The 21,713-nt window shown below is 40.4% G+C and overlaps 2 protein-coding genes across 4 annotated transcripts in view; one reads left to right on the forward strand and one right to left on the reverse strand.

Annotated features, from left to right (window-relative positions):
- Positions 1-12,845, forward strand: part of AFF4 (ALF transcription elongation factor 4) — a gene marked incomplete at its 5' end in the record, with an annotated part of 52,195 nt that extends 39,350 nt beyond the window's left edge. For all 3 annotated transcript variants that reach the window (XM_081851051.1, XM_081851052.1, XM_081851050.1), the window contains 8 exons: positions 1,833-1,930; positions 2,745-2,808; positions 2,965-3,101; positions 3,346-3,417; positions 3,906-3,999; positions 4,283-4,326; positions 5,237-5,457; positions 7,838-12,845. In XM_081851051.1, the coding sequence (XP_081707177.1) occupies positions 1,833-1,930; positions 2,745-2,808; positions 2,965-3,101; positions 3,346-3,417; positions 3,906-3,999; positions 4,283-4,326; positions 5,237-5,457; positions 7,838-7,956 (849 nt within the window). In that variant the 3' untranslated portion in view covers positions 7,957-12,845. The remainder of the gene's footprint in view (positions 1-1,832; positions 1,931-2,744; positions 2,809-2,964; positions 3,102-3,345; positions 3,418-3,905; positions 4,000-4,282; positions 4,327-5,236; positions 5,458-7,837) is intronic.
- Positions 10,140-15,705, reverse strand: LEAP2 (liver enriched antimicrobial peptide 2). The gene is made up of 3 exons (XM_081851099.1): positions 15,546-15,705; positions 14,818-14,954; positions 10,140-14,208 (listed from the first exon to the last, which is right to left on the reverse strand). Exons 1-3 carry the CDS (start codon positions 15,603-15,605, stop codon positions 14,172-14,174), a joined length of 234 nt encoding a protein of 77 aa, XP_081707225.1. The 5' UTR covers positions 15,606-15,705; the 3' UTR covers positions 10,140-14,171.
- Between the last annotated feature and the right edge of the window lie 6,008 nt (positions 15,706-21,713).

The raw sequence follows: 21,713 nt of genomic DNA on the forward strand, positions 1-21,713 counted from the left end.
CTTTCACGGGGGAAATTCCAAAGAGCTTGTGTATGTGGCAGGAGTTGGTTTTTAATAGATTTTTTGGCACCCTTCTTTTAAGCCTACACTGAGTCATGTCTGGACCAATTTAAAATTAGGGTAATTAGTATCCCCTCATAGTTCTGCTGGGTTTTAATAATTCTCCTGCTAGGGTAGCATTGATGTGTTCTATTAATGCATTAGCCTAGTTGGCTGAGTTTCATTATTGAAGCAGAATTTGGTTTATCTGTTTTGTAAACAGATTTAACATACAGATGATGATTGAAAGAAAAACTAAAGTTGAATAGAAAGAAGACTGTAGACTCCCTTCATATATTAAAAGGGCAGTGTGATGCTTCTTGCTCCCCATGTCCCCTGTGAACCCGGTTCCAGGTGAACCCTTAGGAGTCTCATGCTAGAGGGTTTTTCTTTTTTCCGTCATCATGCTTCTCTGTTTCCTTGGTTTATCAGTGCCATTGGCGTAATTAACACTAGAGATCCTTTGTAAACCCCCTGCCTTGGTTTTTCCCCTCTCATGGAGGAAGTACAAGCCAGTTAAACTTGTGTTGTATGAAGCTCCTTCCCTTCCTTTTACACCTTCTAACTCTCATTTTCCTCGTGACTTCACGCAGACTCGCAGGTTCAAGTGCACACACAAGCTTTCTCTCTCTCTGTTTCATTCCTTGTAACCTTTCGATTTGTGTGCTTTCACACTCCATACCTTTCTCTGCCTCTAGCTGTTTTTCTCTACATTTCTCACTTACAAGCTCTCTCCCCGCTGCTTCTCTCAGCAGCCAATCAGCCCGTTCCCCCCCTTCCTTTTCCCTCTCTCTGTGCCTACAAGCACACACAGTTGTTTGTTCTGCTGGGTTTCCTTCTTTTTGCTTCCACTTCCCTCCAGAGTCTCTCGCTGTTGGTGAGCTTTAGGACCCACCCCGCTGGCTGCTTGTGGCTCTTTAATCCTGACAGGGTGGGACAGGTCAGCGCCCTCAAAGCCCTTGACACCCCCCAGCCTCCCAGCTGGGCCCCTCCCTTCCCGGGCAGATTGACAGCTAGAAAGACTGCTTCTCTGCTGCCGCCTCTACTCACAAGCACAAAAGTACTGGAGGAACAGAGAGGTGCTAAAAGCCCTAGGAGCGGGGTTGGCACATTGCACCTCTGCCTTACTGTGATGTATTTTAAGTTCAAGTTCAAGTTCAATAGGGTAAACAGCTGTTGGAGGGTTGGAAGAAGGAGCGAGACATAACAGTGATTACGGAGAACTGTTGGGGACGTGGGAGCAGTGATAAGAATGGTGGGCATCTGAAAAGTTTGCTGTAGTTATTAGATTTCAGAACTTTGGCCACCCTGGAACTTGTAGCTTTCTTTGGAAAAAAGTATTGCACTTTGTCTGGAAAGTAGAATATCTTTGGTTGTATGCTGCACTGTTACATAATGGCAATATTCAGCCGTTGCTCAGGCATCTGACTGTAATTTGATCCTTCCTGCATAGTTCTACTGCAGCATAGGTTGGAACAGCGCTGAGAACGAGACCTAACAAAGCTGTATATATGTGAGCATTAGAAAATGCCTAATAAATTGTTTAAATTAATTATATGCACACAATAACAATTGGGTTCCTAATTGAAAAGTGCCCGTGTTGTGTTTTGAATCTGTTGGAGTACATATGGCAACATCTGTGTCGGTCAAGCTGTATATGTGGTAAACATGAATGACGGTACACATCTGGATTGCATTTAGCCAGCCTGAGCTCAGCAAGTGAAGCACAAGCAGTGAATATTTGTTCGCCAAAAATCAGTGTTTTAACTAATTGTGGTCTGTCTTCTTTCAAGGAGAAGCTTTTAAATAATTCTTCAAACTGCCCTTCTGCCTCCACCATGACTACAGATAACTCGAAGTCCCGGAGAGCAAAGCTAGTGTTTGATGACAGGTGAGAACAGATAGAAGTCAGGCAGTTGGTCTCTATGTTACCAAGAATATGTGATGAATATTTATACTGACATCTGTGTGTCGTCCATTTTAGTCTTTTTGCTCTGTCTTTCTGACATGATAGTTTGGGTACCTTTGCGCTCATCTGTTGCAAGGAGTTACAGCTGCTAGGAGTGAAATGCAGCATGATGCCATCTATTTCTGCAAACCTGCAGATCTTCTCTGAGCTGAATTAGTTCCCCTATCCTCCCAAAAAGACACTGTTCTCCTGAGAAGGGTCCCAGGTTCAATCCCAGACATTTCCTTTAGGGAGGGCTGAGAAAGATTCCTGCCTGAAACCCTGGAGAGCTTCTGCCGGTCATTATAAATCAGGGACTGGGACCACCAGCCTGCAGCCCAATCTTGGCCTCCCAGAAGATCCACTTTGGTCCACAAGGCCATTTCCCTTAAACCATGCCCACCAGTCCAAACATGTTTTGTTGTGGAATTGAAGGCCAATACTACGTATCTGCTGTGCAAAGCTAGTAACACAGACCCAAACCAGTACCAAACCAAACGTCATTCCTTTGCTCCAGTACAGTGAGAACACATTGTAAGCCAAAGTGCCACTGTGTGGATGCAATGCATTGTGCCAGTGCAGGAGCGGTGTGTTGTGAGCATTGTCAGGCCAGGAAATTAGGGCTTCTCACACAGTATCCTGCATGCTGCTAGAGCAGCTTAGAGCTCCTAGATAACCATTCATAAATGGGAGAGGCACCACAGGATAAGACTGCTCTGATATTATCAGTCTCATAGGTTTTTATTTTATGTTGCAGGACTTACTCAGCAGATCACTACTTGCAAGAAGCAAAGAAATTAAAGCACAATGCTGATGCATTGGTAAGGAAAATGCTAAACTGTTGTTTACTTAGAGGCATTGCTTATTGTCCTAGGTTGGCATGATTCTCTCCCCGCCCCCTGACTATTTTGCCTGACACTGTAGTAGTAATCCTCACTTTTATGAGTTGATTGTCAAAAGGCTTTATATTTCTTTAGTCTGACAGGTTTGAGAAAGCTGTGTACTACCTTGATGCCGTCGTGTCGTTCATTGAATGTGGGAATGCATTAGAGAAAAATGCTCAGGAATCAAAGTCCCCGTTCCCTATGTATTCGGAAACTGTGGAGCTGATCAAGTAAGTGATACAGAACATGCAACAAGCATTGTCATCAAAATGGGGATTAGGAGCTGTGGCGTGAGTGCCTTAGTAAAACATTGAACAAAAATATTCCACTCTCGGTATTTTTCAACTTGGGGTTAACTGCAGATTTTTTGGCTCAAAGAATAAAGCACAAACCTCACATTTGTTCATTAAAGAATTGTGAATAAGAACTGAATGTTTTGACCTGACAGTTGCTTACATTATTTTTTGGTTGCAGGTACACTATGAAACTGAAGAATTACTCAGCACCAGATGCTACTGCAGCAGACAAAAGGCTAGCAGTGCTGTGGTATGTACAGTTTGAGCAATTACAGTTAAATAGCTTTGAAGGCAGACTATATCTGTATAATATACATTTTGTGATAAGGAAAAAACCCAAAGCTTACTATCTAGCCAAATACTTTTTGTTCTTGACTAGTAACAGCTCTTCAAGATGTCAAGGAGAAGTCCACACTTCTACTTGGGATTTAGTATCACTTTAATCTTCTTTGAATTCAACTGTTCTAATACTCCTGGTTATGTTACAGAAGTGCACTGTACATTTCCCATCACATAGCTGTTATTATTTGTCCTGCCATTGGCAATATTCCAAAGTAATAATTAGCTTACTGTAGTCACCTCATTATTATGTACTATAAAATAATACATTTAGTATTTTACACCCCCCAGACCGATTTTTGGTTAGTCATGTCGTGTTTTATTATTTGTTTGCACAATTTCATAACAAGAAAATTATATATATAATAATTAAAGTGATGGTGTTATTTCTTTTACTAGTCTTAGATGCCAGTCCCTGTTATACTTAAGACTTTTCAAACTGAAGAAGGAGAGTGCCCTGAAGTATTCCAAGACATTGACTGAACATCTAAAGGTAAAAAACATGTTCATTGTAGCTTTGGAAAGAAATTGCCTAACCCAAAGGGTTATTCATTGTGATCACCATGCTTCTCTAATGGTTTTTTTTTGGGGGGGGGCGGTGTAGTTAAACTTGATGAATTGTGTAAGAAAGACATTTTGTATTAGGTGACTAATAAATTGAATGAAGAATAATAACTCCCATTATCCCTGACATCTGGCATCAACATACTTGGTGACTGCTGTATTTTCCAGATTTTATTGTACAATTTATTGAATGGGTTGTTTTTCCTCAACAGAATTCCTATAACAATTCTCAAGCACCATCACCTGGTATGGGAAGGTAAGTGTTTCTTTTATACACAATACTGGGTTGTATCCAATGATGCCATTCAGAAAGGCTTCCGTCAGCAGAACAGGGAGGAAAGCATTTTTCAGCAATTACTCCTCCATTCTGTGCTCCATAGTCGCCTCTGGAAAGCCACACAAGCTTTTGGAGCAGATTTGGGGTTTGGTGCAGCAGCATGAGGAAACACTGAAAATTACTATCCTCCCAGTCAGTTGAACAGCACTGTTGGATACAACCAAAATGAGAAATCTAGCTGTTGATACTTGGATCATCATCAGATAAGTGGTGGTTTCTGTGTTCTCTGATATTCCTTCATTTTCTCTAAGGGTCTGTGCACTGTTGCATTCTGAGGCTTTAATGTGATAGACTTTTTTCCTTCTAGAAAAACATGCAGATTTTCATGATTTATTTCCATTTCTCAAAGGACTGTATTCAGTCTCCCACAAATTGAGAGGGAAACACACTAATAATTAACTGACAAGATTATCACAACATTAATATTACTCGTAGCACTTACTGGAAGTGCTACATGGTTTAAATAAGAGTTTGCACACTTGGGTCTAGTAGCAATAACATATTGGCAATATTTTTGTATGTAGTGTTACATAAACCTCCAGGAAAATTTAGCCCCCTCTGCGTCAGCTTGTATGAATGCAAATGGATGCTATATGGGTGGTTAATCCCATATCTAGCATCCTGGACTGTGCACAATGTGATATGTGCTGAATTAGATCTATGAGTAATGGGTGACGTCAATTTTAATAGTTCTAATTGTCCCTATAGAGTGAATGTCAGAATATAGTTTTAATATTACATAACTTTGTCAGTATCACATACCTTCTCTTAATGTTTGGCTTAATGTTGATGGTGGCAAACAAATGTGTGTGATCTTATTAATTATTAGCAAACCAGTCAGCATGCCGTCTCCAGTCTCTCCGAAGTTGTCTCCGGGAAATTCAGGAAATTACTCTTCAGGGTCAACCAACCCTTCAGGGAGCACATCTTCAGTTACTATTCCACAACGGATACACCAGATGGCAGCCAGCTATGTCCAGGTTACATCCAATTTTCTGTATGCCACTGAAATTTGGGACCAAGCTGATCAGCTTGCTAGAGAGCAAAAGGGTAAGACTTGGCTGTGTTAATCTACCGTCAGGTCTAGTCACATAGACCATGACATTTAAAGTTTTTTTAAAATCAGTACTTAAATTATTGCTGGTACTGGTTCACTTAAGACTGTAAAATGTCTGTACTTTTGTTGGTACATTCCATGACCTCAAGAGACCCGTTCCTCTCCCCAGCCCATACACTTTAAAAAGGGGGGAAAGAAGGAGGAAAATTAAACTGAAACCAATAACACTGAGCCCCTAAGAAGCCATCCTCAGGCATTTTCTGGAGCACTTGAGCTGCAAAATGGGGGCTGCTGCCAGTGTCAAGCTTCATCCCAAAGCGTGCAAGCTACTCTTCAGATGTACAAAGATCATAAGTGGGTTTTAAGCTCATTCAGTAGAACACACTTGGAAACCCTCCTACAAGCAGGAACCCTGTCTTGTCAGATCACAGGGAGCATTTCCAAGCTCATTCAGTTGAAACCCTCTTCAGACTCTCACTTGTCTGGAGGACCAGCCTGTAAGGCCAGTGGATGTTAGGAGACAGCTCCATCCCCATTGTTACAGCTCACGTATTCAGCTGTCTGCAGTGGCTCCCCATTCGTAGAATGCTCTCCCCAGGGAGTTTTGTCAGCGCCATCATTATAATGGAGAGAGCATTCTACGAATGGGGAGCCACTGCAGACAGCTGAAAATATCTATCTAGCTATCTATTAATATATATATATATATATATATATGCTTTCGTAGATTTTCACGGGTACAGGAATGCAGGTTTTGGTGTCCTCGGGTGTCTTCCCGTGTAAAAGTTGGGGTGTCTAGGCGACGTTTCGACGAGGTCTCACTCGTCATCTTCAGGCTGGTGCTTTCGGCTTCTTGTTACTGGAACAAGAAGTAACAAGAAGCCGAAAGCACCAGCCTGAAGATGACGAGTGAGACCTCGTCGAAACGTCGCCTAGACACCCCAACTTTTACACGGGAAGACACCCGAGGACACCAAAACCTGCATATATATATATATATATATATATATATATATATATATATATAATATACATATATTAGACACCAGGTGAAAACATTCCACTTCAACCAGGCCTTTGGCTGATTAATATTCTATGGCCTTTTAAATATGTTTGTGGGAGGGGGTTTTATAGTTTTGTATTCTAACCTTTTATTTGTGCTTTTATCCTATATTTTTATCTTGTGAACTGTCCTGAGATCTTCAGTTGAAAGGGTGTGTGTGCGCGCGCACACACACATACGCGCACACATATCTATATTTTTTTCTATATAGGTATATGAAATGTTCTGAGGCTTAGAGAAAATTGACCAATATTAGAATGTATTGTTTGAATGTTATATGAAACTTTGAGCACTTTGTTATATCTAAAGTACACTAAGATCCCACTCTGTGAACACTTATTATACAAACCTTCAGTTATCTGCACTTGAAAGATTTCTACCCTACTATCACTAAATAAACATCTGATTTAGATGCCCCAGCATACAAATCAGTTAGCAGTTGCTCAGAGCCCGGAAAGGTTCTCTGACTGAGCGTGATCCCTGCAAGAGTAGTTAAGAGATTCAGAGAATCAAAGTTCCCATTCCGTGCTTTTTTATTTTGTTTAGCATTGCTCAGAGCCCGGAAAGGTTCTCTGACTGAGCGTGATCCCTGCAAGAGTAGTTAAGAGATTCAGAGAATCAAAGTTCCCATTCCGTGCTTTTTTATTTTGTTTAGCATTGCTCAGAGCCCGGAAAGGTTCTCTGTCTGAGCGTGATCCCTGCAAGAGTAGTTAAGAGATTCAGAGAATCAAAGTTCCCATTCCGTGCTTTTTTATTTTGTTTAGCATTGCTCAGAGCCCGGAAAGGTTCTCTGACTGAGCGTGATCCCTGCAAGAGTAGTTAAGAGATTCATAGAATCAAAGTTCCCATTCCGTGCTTTTTTATTTTGTTTAGCATTGCTCAGAGCCCCGGAAAGTTCTCTGACTGAGCGTGATCCCTGCAAGAGTAGTTAAGAGATTCAGAGAATCAAAGTTCCCATTCCGTGCTTTTTTATTTTGTTTAGCATTGCTCAGAGCCCCGGAAAGTTCTCTGACTGAGCGTGATCCCTGCAAGAGTAGTTAAGAGATTCAGAGAATCAAAGTTCCCATTCCGTGCTTTTTTATTTTGTTTAGCATTGCTCAGAGCCCGGAAAGTTCTCTGACTGAGCGTGATCCCTGCAAGAGTAGTTAAGAGATTCAGAGAATCAAAGTTCCCATTCCGTGCTTTTTTATTTTGTTTAGCATTGCAGTCAGAAAAAATACAATTTTAATGTGAATTTTCCATCGTTTTAATCTTGGGGAATATGTTGCGTAAAGGTGTATTTCAATCTGGTTGCTTCTTCTTTTCTGCAGAATTCTTTGCTGAACTGGATAAAGTGATGGGCCCTCTGATCTTTAATGCAAGTGTCATGACAGACCTAGTACGTTACACAAGACAGGGACTGCATTGGTTGCGTTTGGATGCCAAGTGATAACTGGATTGAAGAAATCTAAAGCATAGAAGATACTTTTCTTGCTGCCTCTGATTTTTTTTCAACACTGTGTCATAAAAAAATAAGGAAGACTGCCATAATGCATTGCTTAGTGGACACTGAGATTAAGGAATGCTTTCATGTGTCTCCCAGCATCATGTGTTTGAGAACCTCCCAACCATCATGTTAATGAACTTTTTCAGTTGTTCCATTTTAAAGGTATTTAAAAAATAGTTTAAACTCTGCAACGTTTTAATGTAAGATGGATTCATTGAGCTGCAATTGGATTGGAATTCTAGTAATTATGCCTAACAAATCTGTTTTAAAACATATTTATTTTAATTTGTTTTTGAAAGCTCTATTTTTGGGCTTTTTTAAGATTTAGCAATTTTTCCTATAAATTTTACCTGATCAAGTACTTAGTGAAGATAAAATGTAGACACTTTATTTAAGTATTTTGTGAGCTTTGTTATTCTGTAATGTCTTGTGGTGGTAGAGCTTGTAAGAGAAAGTCAGGGTTGATAGATTCTAAAGTGTAGGGATATATTTTCATGAATATCTCAGTTAAACCCCTAAATGACAGCCACAGGTTTATTATTGTACTAAGTTCCAAGGATGTTGTTCTATACATTAAGCCATTTTATTTAAGTGAGATGTAAAAAAATAATATCTCTATGGACACTTAGCTTCAAAACACATGTCTTAACACTAATAATATGAAAACCTTCCAGGAAGTTGCATTTAATGCAATATCAAAGTGATGTGGGTCTCACAATTGAGCTTCAGTCTGCAGGTGTATACCAGAAATGGTTTCAAATGGACAATCTTGTGCTTTGGTGCAGCCTCTGTTTCCTTGCTTGTCTTTATTAGACACTGAAGCCACTAACTCACTCCTACATGGAAGTGATGCTTGTCCATTTCCAGTGGTAAATCAGAAAATGTGAGTAGTAACTAAACACCCTTGGGTTTCTCATGGTTAGGTGTACGCAGTGGGCAACATGGGGTTGAGAGTAGACCTATGATTACAGGGACATTTTAAACTGTTAACGTCCAGTTGATTTAAAATCTTGCTTTTACCCCATTTTATGACACCTTCCTTAATGTTAAGTGTTTGTGATGGGAACAGAATCTTTAATTTTCAAGGAAATAACTGTGATCAGCAAAAATCATGCGTGGAATTCTAAGTGACTGCTTTAAGGTTACTAACCAGAGCACCTTTCCATAGAAGGTGCCTGCCTGACGAAAAGAATACTGCTTAGCATCCCTAACATGTCTGGTGTGCCTTATGCCTTTTTAGACGAAGATTTTGAATACTGTTTACAAGAGGTTTTACACTTAGGACCTGGTATACTGTATCCAGTTGGTCTCCTGCAGTACTTTGGTAAAATTCCACTTCCTTTTCCTGATAACTAGTGGCTGTCATTTGTTGAGAATACACACATTGGTTGTTCGTTAGAGTCAAACTCTGAACCCCTCTCAGTGTGGGGTTGTGGAATGCTGCTTTACCTGCCCTTGTCCCTGAACCCTACCCCAGATATAAATGTGCATGTTCAAGAAAATGATTGCACTAAATTTATGTCTAGCTGTATAGCTATGTGCCAAAATGATGGCGAACGTTGAAAGAAGGAATAGAATTCTACATTGATTAGTACTGCAGTGTGTCCTTGGGACGTTGAAAAACTTCATAAATTATAGTCACTAAACTATAGCTTGCATAGTCAACGGAGCCTTGTGTTCAGATGTTTTGTACTTCAAGGAATGCACAGGTTCTCTTACCTTGATACTTTGAATTATTTCCGATGAAATCAACTATCCCTTGGTTCTGTATTCACAATCATTAATGCTGTTTACTGTTGCACTCTTATCCACAAGAATGCATTGTAAGAGTGGAGGGAAAAATATGAAGTCGCACCCATGCATACAAAAGATGATAAATCAAACAATATTTGAGAAAATGATGCAGCCTAGGATGATTTGCTGTGGGCAAACTGAATTTCAGTTAAGCAGTAATGGGTGATGATGTATTAAATGGCTACATATTCTTTTGGTGTCGCTGTTTGGCCAGTGCAAATACAACTGCTGTCATATGGAACCTTCTTTAAACCGCTTCCTTGGCAAGCAGTTTATTGTGTATGTGCCCGGCACACAGACTAAGAGAGTTTCAGATTATTTTTTTAAAAATGAAAAGAAATGGTTTCTGTGGTCCATTTCATGTGAGCTGCTTGTGTAGAGGTACCAGTCTCGTGAAGCAGTTTTAAAGCAGGCACGTTTTAATGTGCTTTGGTCCCAAGAGGTACAGCAAAGATGCTAACTCAGATCCAGTGGGTAGGTTTTTCCTTAACATTCAGAAGTGCCTGGCACACTTATCATACCGAAGCCTCTACACTGTTAGCAGGAGTTGGATTACAAGCTCACTTGCTGTGTAGTGCTGCAGTGATCAGCAGGGTGATTTGGCTTGGTTTTGTACCCAGTTACCATAACTGCCAGTGGGAAAATCTCTCGTTTTTTTAAAAAAACATTGTTTTCAGAAGTAGAATACTCTATATCAGATTGGATTTTTTTAAAAGAAGCTTCTTCAGATGAATCCTAGACATTTGTATGTTTAATAATTTAGCAAGGCCTCTGTAGTTTTAAATGTATACCTAAGCTAGCAAGCATTATCTTTTGTAATATATGCCTCCCAGAGGTATTATTTGTATTTCCTAAATAAGTGCAGTTCTTTTCCGTCATGAATGCAAACTGTCTAGCAGTTTCCAGCCAGTTAAATTAGTAGACAAAATTTCAAAAGGCCATCGAACTTGGAATTCCTTTGTCTCTGAAGTGCATGAGTAATTTGCCAAAGTTAATTGTTAAATGCAAACACATCATGAGCTTTTCCTTCTCTTCTCAAAGAGCAAAAGCAAGCTTAACATCTGCCCTTAAGATGCATTATGTGTATATTTTGAGCACTGGCATTGTGCTGTTGTCTTTGTGTGGAAACTCTGGAATAAGGGGTTTTATGGTTGTGTATTTACACATATCAATGTTGCTGTGTATCCCAGTGATGAGCCTTTTAGAACTGCTTAATAGTCAGACTAGGCTTGCTCAGGTGTTCAAGTAATTCTGAATTTTCTCTCAAAAGTTGCAGGGTCATAGGAGAGCAATTCATGAATATGGTGGCACGGGATCCACCAGTGGAATTCTTTAGGTGTTTCACCAGCCTGCTGGCAGTGAGTGGGTGAGACACTGTAGCATTAGAAGCTACAAACGTTTCACTTCATCAGTCGATTCTGACTAGCACGTCCCCAAACTATAGATCAGTTCTGATGGCAGATCCCCTTAATAAAATGCCTAGGAAACACTGACCTTGTTGACACTTAGCTACTTCATTTTGTATCTTAAATGAGCATTCAGGGTACCAGACTAAGATGACCCAGTGTGTTCAGTTCAATATGATTTAAATCTCTTGGCTGTAAAGCAGAGCAAGTGGCTCTTGACCTTTGACAGCAGTATGCAATTTGTAATATACATGTTTCTAATACATATATCTACATACATATATAAATGAATGAACTCAAGTCTGTCCAAAGTTTGTTATACTTGTGTTAGGTTATAGTACAGCTGACTATATCAATATATTTATTGAGTGCTGAGCCATCCTCATTTTGGTGATGGTGATAAACTTTGCATATTATGCTGGAGTGCTATCAGTTTCTTTTAGATTATTGAAGCTTGATTGCTGTGATTTTATACACGAGAAACCCTGTAGTGTGTGTTATGAGCAGCCACAGCAGGTAGGGAGTCTGGATATAATGGGGGGATTGCCAAAGGCAAGTGAGACATAGCTGTAGGCAGATAACCACGAAGCTTGCCAAATCTGGCAAATATTGGGAAAGACTACTTTTGCTATATATAGTAACATTTCCCAGCATTGTAAACTTTGCAGTATTTTTTATTAAGGGGGTTTCGATGGACCTGAGCAAATCAAGTCTGAATACATTTTACCCATACAAGAAGTAAGCAACAACCAGACCACATGGCAGAGTCCAGAATGGCAAATATTTCATAAATATTTGCGTCAAGGACAGAATGACGTTAAATTGAGTGGAAATCAGTATTGTGGGAAGTTTGGGTTTTTGGTAGCTAAGTTAATGTTGGAGATCTTTCAACAGAGTGTAGCCAAAGCTTTTACTAGTGTGCTCTGTCAGCAACTTTCCCCCAAGACCTAGAAAATGCAGGTTAACTGTACAGAGTATGAGAAATCAGTTTCATTATTTTGGGTGGGTACTGGGGTGCTTATGGCATTTTAAAAATAGCAGTTATGGGAAATGGGTTGATTGTAACATTCTCACTGGAGTCGAGACTTTTGTAGAAACCCGAGTGGTTTTACAAAATGGCTTCTCCCGATTCATCGAGGCTTTAAGCAAACTCAGCCGAAGACAGTTTGTTGCTTCCTGCTCAGATTAATTGTCAAAGTGGATCTAATTTTGGCTTGTCTTCCCAATTCCATGTGTAAATGTATTGACCACACATTTGTTTCTGGTAATGTAACTGAACAGAACTGGTGCTGGCAAATTGGGCTCAGACGTTTTCCTTCTCCTAGTTCATAGATCACATCAGTATTGGCAGCCAACATTCCAAGATGGTTGCACTAAAATAACATAGAACTTGGCTTCATGAGCCAGGCCAAAAGCCTCTGCAAGCACAGTTGCTGGCATATGTATCTGGTTCCATTTTTAAATGGTTTTAAGAAGTTTTGTATATGGAGGATAAAGTGCTTATATATTTATTAAAGATCCTTTATCATATTTGAAATTACTTGGTAAAGGTGGCTTTTCTTTTCCTTTTGGGGGCAAATGTGTTGGGAGGGGGGAAGTTGTTTTTAACCTTTGGCTTATCAATTGAAAAATTATTTTTAAAAAATCCTTCTTGAGCATGCAGCTTGGTACTGAACATGATTGGCAGGATGGCTCTCTGTTGTATGCTTTGTACATGACATGTCCATGTCTTATACATTTTGTTACTTATCAATGTATTAGTCATCTGTTTTCAACCAAAACTAAACTTTTAAAACAAAACTGTGATCCCCCCCCCTTTACTTTGCAATATATTTGAAATTTCAAAAGGGTACTTTGGGGCTCCAAATTAGGATTTCTAAGTCAGTATGTGCATTTCACGTATGTTAATGGTGAGCAAAGTATTATATACTAACTAGATTTCCCCCCCACATCTGTATAGTATATCTATGTATTTTGTGGTATTGAGATTATAGAAAGTTTAGTGTCTGAAATATGCGTTTAATGTGTATTTTTAAACAAATTTATGGCAATTAAATATTTGGAGAAAAGGGTATCACATTTCAATTTGTAAAGATCTTTTTAACTACTGTGTCATTAAAATGCTTTGTACAATGCAAAACTGTAACTGGAGAAACTAAGTTTAATAAATATCAAATAGATTTTCTGTATTAAACTTTATAAGCACTGTGCTTGAATTAATCCTTTTGTATGGGCCTTTCTACAAGAGCATTACACATTGGTTCAGAAAGAATTGTTCTGTTTGAGGATGAGTGGCCAGAGTGGCATGCTGCGCCCATATGTTCCAAGTGGGGAAAACTCCATTTTATGTTTCCAGTATGCGCATAATTACCCATTCCTTACTATTAAGCCAGTTACATCATTCCCCACCACACAATTAAAGTTTGAAAGGCAAACATTGTAAAAGAGGTGACATCAATTGTGGTACCGAGGTGCTTATTGCTCTTATGGCTTTTTTTGATTTACCAGCGCTGAATAATTGCTTGAGGATTTAATGGGGGGAAACCTATATCATTCCCTTAGCTCCTGTAGAATGGTAAAGGTCTATAGTTCAGCTTTGCTCAGGGTACTTCCAGGGTATCTTCCCAGACTGGCTTTTCCTTTTGGCTTGCATACAAGGCACATAGCAAAATGTGTTTGCTTAACAGCTATTTAATGTCTTGCATAGAAAAACATGATAAACAGTACAAAAAACAAGATAGGTTTAAACTACTTGAGCTTCCTCTAAAGGACTGATGATGGAAAGATGTAGCCTAAATTAAAATGTGCTTCTGACACGTTGAAGTCCTTTGTAGCTGTCCATACAACAGAAGCTTTCATTGAAAATCTTTAAGCACATGATCTCAGGAGATGTGATAATAAATAAACAGGGAGGAGCATTATCAAAAGCAGCAGCAGTTTCTTCACCTTAGTGAACAATCACTCCTGCGATACTCTTAAAGAACAGTGTTTGTTTCTGAAAAAGAAAAAAGCAATATACAGAGAGGAATTAATATACTTTAATACAAGCTCTGTAATATGAAAGCAAAGTTAAATGTGATGTTTTTTATTTTAAAAAAACTGATTGGTGTCTGGTATTTGTCTTAAGGGGAGAGCAAATAGTGTCACCAGCAAACATTTCATTAGCACAGAGTAATTTTGTTTTTAGAACAGCACACCAAAAATAATTTTTTCTTTTAGTTTTTGGTGCTCAGTTGATGTATATTTTCAGGGAATAGTCTAATGACTAGCATAAATATAAATAGCTTTATTGACTAGTCTGTGTTTTACTGTCTTGATCCTAAACTATTTTCACAGTTGACATCTCTATCGTAATTCATCTGGCAATATTTAAAATGTTCCAGATAATCTAGACTGTATTAAAGGCTCAGTGTGGTTTAAAGTTTATTCATTTTAAAATGGGACAGTCTAGATTTGCAATTCCTATCATTCTGAATTTTTTTTTTTTTTTTGCGGGATTTGGAAGCTCAAAGAGTCACATATGTTCCTCATTTCTCTTCAGGATGACTCAAATGGCTGCCCCTTGCATGATGGAATTCATTTCGAGGAGTGAGATAGAAATTACCTGCATAGTCTTGTGGCACATTCACTGTTATCCCTGCACGCTGCTCCAATTGGTCTTGAGATCCCTCTCCAGAACGGTGTCATTCTCTTCGGCCTTAATAGCTGAGAGTTTTGTGGATGCAGAGAGGCACAGTGTGTCTGAAACAGAATTTTAGACAGCTGTTATCTATTTTGTTGAGGTCCATTTAGCTATTAAGCCCTCCTGTTTCTCTGCAGAATTTGACTGGAGTCTGACATTTCTATATGGAAGCTATTGTTTATTGGTGTTTCTGCACAACCGTTCTCCAGACCAGTAGGAATGTCAAAACCTAACACTTCCTACATCCAAAAATACACAACTCACTGGAGTCATTAAGTACACCGTTTTACTTTCTTTCCAGTACAAGTTACTGGTTGACATTCATTTCTATGGGACAAAAGTAGAGCTTGGGCTCTGTTGCAGTAAAGGCAAAACAGGCCTTTGCCTGGCCTAGTTAACACACACAACCTGTGTGGCAGCAAAACATGTCTGCTCCAAGTCCTTGCAATAGCCAAACCCTCCTTCCAAACACACATGGCATAATGATGAGCAGAATGCTAATAACAGCTAGTAGTGCTCTCTTGATACGGCTGGTAATGCTGGTCTCTTAACTTGGCATAGCCAAGCATAAAGACACCTGAAATGCATGCCATGCAAATAAGCTAGCATCTCCCTCATCTTTAGAATTGAAATACCAGAAGTGTTCTTACCTGAGACAGCAGGACTGAACAAGCGAAGATGACTGCCACAACTTTCAAACACTGCATCATCTTTGGATAGCTGTCCTACGACAATCGTGTTTCCCAAATGATGTTAAGTCTCTTTCGGACATACTTGTCCAGCTGTTCTGCTTGGACTTTTATAGATGCAAATTGGCATTGCATCAGCTTATTAAAGGAGCAAAGATCACCCTGAGAGGCAAAGGGATTTCATAAGTTAATGTCTACTAAACTGATAGTCCAAGGTCTGTCCTGGAGGCTAAATATATTTACTTTTCCAGCACTTGTACTTTGATCGATGTATCAAACATGCCAACAGCTCCTTTTTTAAAACCTAGATCTCATCCAATGTTTCACGGTGTACCTGCAAAAGGGTCAATGGTCAGAGCAGAAGGCTTTTTTTACACAGAGTTCCTTGGAGTTAATTGAAAAGAAGTGGGGTGATGGTGAGAGAGGATTCAAGCAATTTGGTTTCACCAGAGGGTGGTGTCTTTTTGCAGGCTATGGATGCCCATCCAAAGGGCTACAGTCCTTAAAAAAAAAAAGAATAATTTTTTAATTTGATTTTCAAAAATATAAACCTACAATGCCTGAATAGGGAATAACTTCTGAATATGCAGCAACACTGTGCAACAAACCTCTTCTAGCAGAGCACCTAGAGCAGGGTTTTCTGGGTCTCCAGCTGTTTTGAGATTACAGTTCTCATCATCGCTGACCACTGGTCCTCCTAGCTATGATGGGATGATGGGAGTTGTAGCCCAAAAACAACTGGAGACCCAACTTTACCCAACAACTGGAGACCCAAAAACAACTGGAGACCCAAACCTTAACCTAGAGGCATAGCACAGTTGCAAATCTCCAACCCTTAACTCATTAGAAGTACCCCAAGACAAGCCATTGTCTCTCATCTCAGCCCTCTCTCCCTGCCTGGAAAATGGAGATAAGATCAAACTGCCTTATCTGCAAGAGCTGTAAAACCTGGAATCGTTGCATTTGTGGCCTGGCTCTTTTCTCCAAGGCCCTTCCTTGCGGCCCTGATTCTTCCCCACAAATCAGATTTCCAGACCAGGCAGTGGGAGTGTGCATATGAAGGGCTCTTCATCTCCACCACCTTTTTAGTACCCCACCAAAGACTTTTTAGTAAGCTTAGCAGTCATGGAATAAGAGGTCCTCTTGTGGATCAGCTATTGGTGAAGTAACAAGAAGCAGAGAGTAGGAATAACTGGGTAGTTCTCCAGTAGACAGCAGAGTCCCCCAATATCAGTTTTGAGGCCTGTGCTTTTTATTTGTTCATAACTGATACGAAGTTAGTGAAGTAGTCAAGTTTGCTGATGATACTTAACTGTTCAAGGTGGGCTTTTTAAAGGGATTGTGAAGAGCTGCAGAAGGATTTCTCCTGAATGAATCGGCAGTAAAATGGCAAATGCAATTCATTGTAAACAACTGTAAAGTGATGCATATCTGGGCAAAACCCCCTAATTGCACATACAGTGGTACCTCAGGTTAAGTACTTAATTCGTTCCGGAGGTCCATTCTTAACCTGAAACTGTTCTTAACCTGAAGCACCACTTTAGCTAATGGGGCCTCCCGCTGCTGCCGGAGCACAATTTCTGTTCTCATCCTGAAGCAAAGTTCTTAACCTGAAGCACTATTTCTGTGTTAGCGGAGTCTGTAACCTGAAGCGTATGTAATCCGAGGTACCACTGTATTGCACATATATACATACTGCATATATGCTCATGGGGTCTCATATTTACTATGAATAAGCCACAATATGTCTAACTTTACCCACCCAGGCCCTCCAAAAGATGCCAAAAAATGCCTGGCCACATTTTCAGTGGGTTGGGTGTAGGCTCTCCTAGTTCCACTTAACTGCAAACGTTCACAAACATTTAATGTTTCACTTCCGCTATGGCCCCTGCCTCATCCCCCAAAATCGCAAGCTCCGACTCCAGCATTGTGTCCACTCTGTTTCATGTGTTCTGTCCACGTGTTTCCAAGTATGGTTATTAATTAAATCTCTAGGAAGCTAATCTTGGCTTGTTTGAAAATACTGTAGATAGAAATAGTGCTGTCCCTTGGCAAATAGGACTCTCAAGTGCAACACACAGGCTGAACATTTTCAGGGAAGAAAACACAGCAAAGCTTTATTTGGTGTTGCTTTATCCAAACTATTTATCCATACTTTCTAAATCAAGCTTTTTTAGCCACCACAGGTGGTGGTAGTGGATAGGTCTGTAGGATTTGTCTATTCAGGGTGAGGCAGGGGTGAGCAATGTCCCCCCAGTTTTCTTACTTTTTGAAAACCCTCTCTCTGCTCCACAGTGCATACTGAAGCTTCTAAAGATTCATATGTGGCTCTTTAATTTTTGGTAGCTTAGTTCTAACACAGATAAACCGTTTTTGGGTCTCACTTGGGCTTGAGGGCTTGAAACCTCTTGCTGAAAGACAAGAATTCTAGTGAGAGTACACACACAGCAATTGTATTAAGTGTAAAAGTACTGGGACAGTACTGCCTCCTGAATAGACAAGTGATGGTGAAACTGTATTAAGTTCAGGAAATTATACTCAGCGAGTTCTAAAAGAGTCCCTGTCAGTTTCAGTTCCTTATCTTTGAAATGGGATTGGTGGAAACCCAACAGGGCTGATTCAAGAAATAACCAAGAGAAAAACTAAAAATAATGCTATTCCTGTAACTTGTTTTAACTGTTTATAATACTGAATTTTACATTGCTATAGCCCACCCAGGAACCTGCTGGTGAAAGACAGGTAATAAACGTACTAATGATTTCAACAACATATGAAGAGTTATCTTTTGTATACAGTGGTACCTCGAGTTAAGTACTTAATTCGTTCCGGAGGTCCGTTCTTAACCTGAAACTGTTCTTAACCTGAAGCACCACTTTAGCTAATGGGGCCTCCTGCTGCTGCCAGAGCACGATTTCTGTTCTTATTCTGAAGCAAAGTTTTAACCTGAAGCACTATTTCTGGGTTAGCGGAGACTGTAACCTAAAGCGTATGTAACCTGAAGCGTATGTAATCCGAGGTACCACTGTATAACACTTCATATGTTGTTGACATTATTATTGTTAGGTTATTTACCTGTCTTTTTAAAAAAAAAAAACCCAAACCCTACTACTGGACTTTTAAAAAAAAGCAAGTCTGGAGTTGGAGTTGATAAAAATAACACTCAATCAAATGTTTCAAACAATAAAATGAAACAAAATAGTACTTCAAAAATATTTACTGTCTTTAGAACAGAATGTATGGGTTTGGAGTTAAATTGCATAAACTTTTGTTCCTGTACTAGTACACAGTACGATGTGCAATGTGTGCAAAAAGAACAAAGACTTTGGTGCAAATGTATCTGGGTGGAACTTGCACTGTGCGACTTAACCTCTGAGCAGACATGCATAGGATTGCAGAGTCAGCCACACTTAAACCCTCCACTTTTGTGTTTCTGAAGTACACACAGCCAATATCTATGCATGCTACACACACACACACACACACACACACACACACACACACACACACACTCACACACACACACACACAAAATCCATAAATAATTACCTAGGGCAAATATCAAAAGCAAGAAACATAATTTGCTCCCATTCCTAAATGCGAATGCAAGATTGTACAGCTAATATAAAACAGGGAATACTTTTTGTACTCTAGTGTCCCAAACTCAAGGTGGTACATAAAGAATACACTTTGTAACTTGTAACATCAAAATCTGATGCCGATAGCTTAGAAAATTGATGAATCTTAGCTTTGTAGCATGGGCTAAAAGCCTTGCAAGCTCATCTGTAAAACTGGGGTTTTACTGTTCTCTTCATTATTATTTTTCTGATGTGGTCGCAATAAGGGTGTGTGTGCACCTGTCTCCACAAATCCATTTGTCATGTCTTCCTTTCACCTCAGCAGTGAAACCTCCCAGGCAAGCAGGATAAAAAGGAGAAGTACCTTTTCTGCTCCCCCAGCAGCAGGTTTGTAGGGAGAGTATTAAATTATCGTATTTTTCGCTCTATAAGATGCACCAGACCATAAGACAAGGAGGAAAACAAGAAAAAAAGTATTCTGAATCTCAGAAGCCAGAACAACAAGAGGGATCGCTGAGCAGCGAAAGCATCAATCACTCTTGCTGTTCTGGCTTCTGGGATAGCTGCGCAGCCTGCATTTGCTCCATAAGACGCACACACATTTCCCCTTACTTTTTAGGAGGGGGAAAAGTGAGTCTTATAGAGCAAAAAATACGGTACTTCCCGTGCATTCAATTAAGCAAAATCTCACAGGGCTGAACCTACAATTAGGCACAGTGAAGCAACAGCCCGAGGTGACTGATGCTGTGGGCTAGCAGCCCTTGAGTTGTTCTTACTGTTCCCCCTGGCCTGTTTGTTACACAACCACTACGCTTCAAGGTGTGGTGGGGAACTCCATCCTATTACTAGTGTTGAAAATTCAGCTGCCAGTCTAATCAACTACTGCATTTCAAAGGGGGAGGCGCCATTTTGTCCTTTTCCTCAGACAGCAAACTCAACCCAGTTTTAAAACGGAGAGGTTATCGGTTTCCTAGAATTACTCAGGAGAGAGATACTGAACAGTGCCAAGTGAGTGCTTAATTTAGATAAGATAACGCCACGTCACAGCCAGATTCCGCCACAACCTGTTCTTTGCCACTGGTGTCCCCATTCAGCTGGGGTCAGCCAGGCACTGCTTCAGCGTTCTCCCGACATGCAGCTCACTGCCTGTTTGCTCCCTGTCAGACCTGTTTTATTTTAACTTGTCCTTCCCACCACTCACAGCAGCATTCAAGGTTTCTTTTTCAACTTGAGCCCCTCCTTCTCAACTTTCTGCGCCCTCCTCTAGCCATGCATCAGCCATCTATTTGGTGGGTGAGCATACACAGTACCTCACATATAGCAGCCCATTGCTATATATAATGTTTTGTGTAAAATACTATTTTGGCAGAACTGACTGCGCTCTCTCTCTCTCTCTCTCTGCCCATGACTGTTTTCCATCTCTCTTATTCCCTTGCCTGTTCAATCGACTGGGCTTCAGATGTATTTCACCTCAATTTGTACAGAGCACGGACAGACAACCACAGAAATAAACGTCTTTCAAATATTTGGGCATTTATTTTGTGACTGGCAAATAAAAGCTGAGGAATCCAGTATACACTGGTACCTCAGGTTACATATGCTTCAGGTTACATACACTTCAGGTTACATACTCCGCTAACCCAGAAATAGTACGTCAGGTTAAGAACTTAGCTTCAGGATGAGAACAGAAATTGTGCTCCGGCGGCGCGGCGGCAGCAGGAGTCAGTGGCGTAGCGTGGGTTGTCAGCACCCGGGGCAAGGCAAGTAATTTGTGCCCCCTAACTCGGTAGGGGCAGAGAGCTGCGAGTGCGAGCGCCCCCCCCCCCAGATTTTGCGCCCGGTGCGGCCGGCCTCCCCTGCACCCCCCACGCTACGCCACTGGCAGGAGGTCCCATTAGCTAAAGTGGTGCCTCAGGTTAAGAACAGTTTCAGGTTAAGAACGGACCTCCGGAACGAATTGAGCACTTAACCTGAGGTACCACTGTATAAGATTCAAAGCATCCCTTCCTCCAGAGCATTCCAGCATTTCTGTGGAAGCGATGGTGGAAATCTGACCAATGCTGATCAGTCTTTTTGAAGCCAAAGTAATTTCCTATACCTTGTAGTACAGGTTTATGGGGGGGGGTAGTGTGCATATTTGCTTGAATGCCATGGTTTTAAAATAGTAACACCTCTCAGGATGGGGTGAACTCCCCTTCCTTGGAGGTTTATAAGCAGAGGTTGGATGGCCATCTGTCATGGATGCTTTAGCTGAGATTCCTGCATTGCAGGGGGTTGGACTAGATGACCCTCGGGGTCCCTTCCAGCTCTACAGTTCTATGATTTTATGATTTTTTGAGTTCTTTGGTACAAAGGCAGCATATAAATGTAGTTAAAATGAATCACACTTTGCTCCAACTTCCATGAAGTTACCAGAAATGGCTATGTGTTTGTGTAGGGTTGCCATAATTTGGAAATTCCCCTCGGATGTCATTTCAGCCTTTGGAATCCTGGTAACGTCTGGGAAAATCCAGATATATGGCACATATATGTTTGTATCAAAGATTCACCATTG

The sequence above is a fragment of the Podarcis erhardii genome (genome assembly GCF_964252035.2).
Source record: "Podarcis erhardii genome assembly, chromosome: 2".
NCBI classification, from domain to species: domain Eukaryota; kingdom Metazoa; phylum Chordata; class Lepidosauria; order Squamata; family Lacertidae; genus Podarcis; species Podarcis erhardii.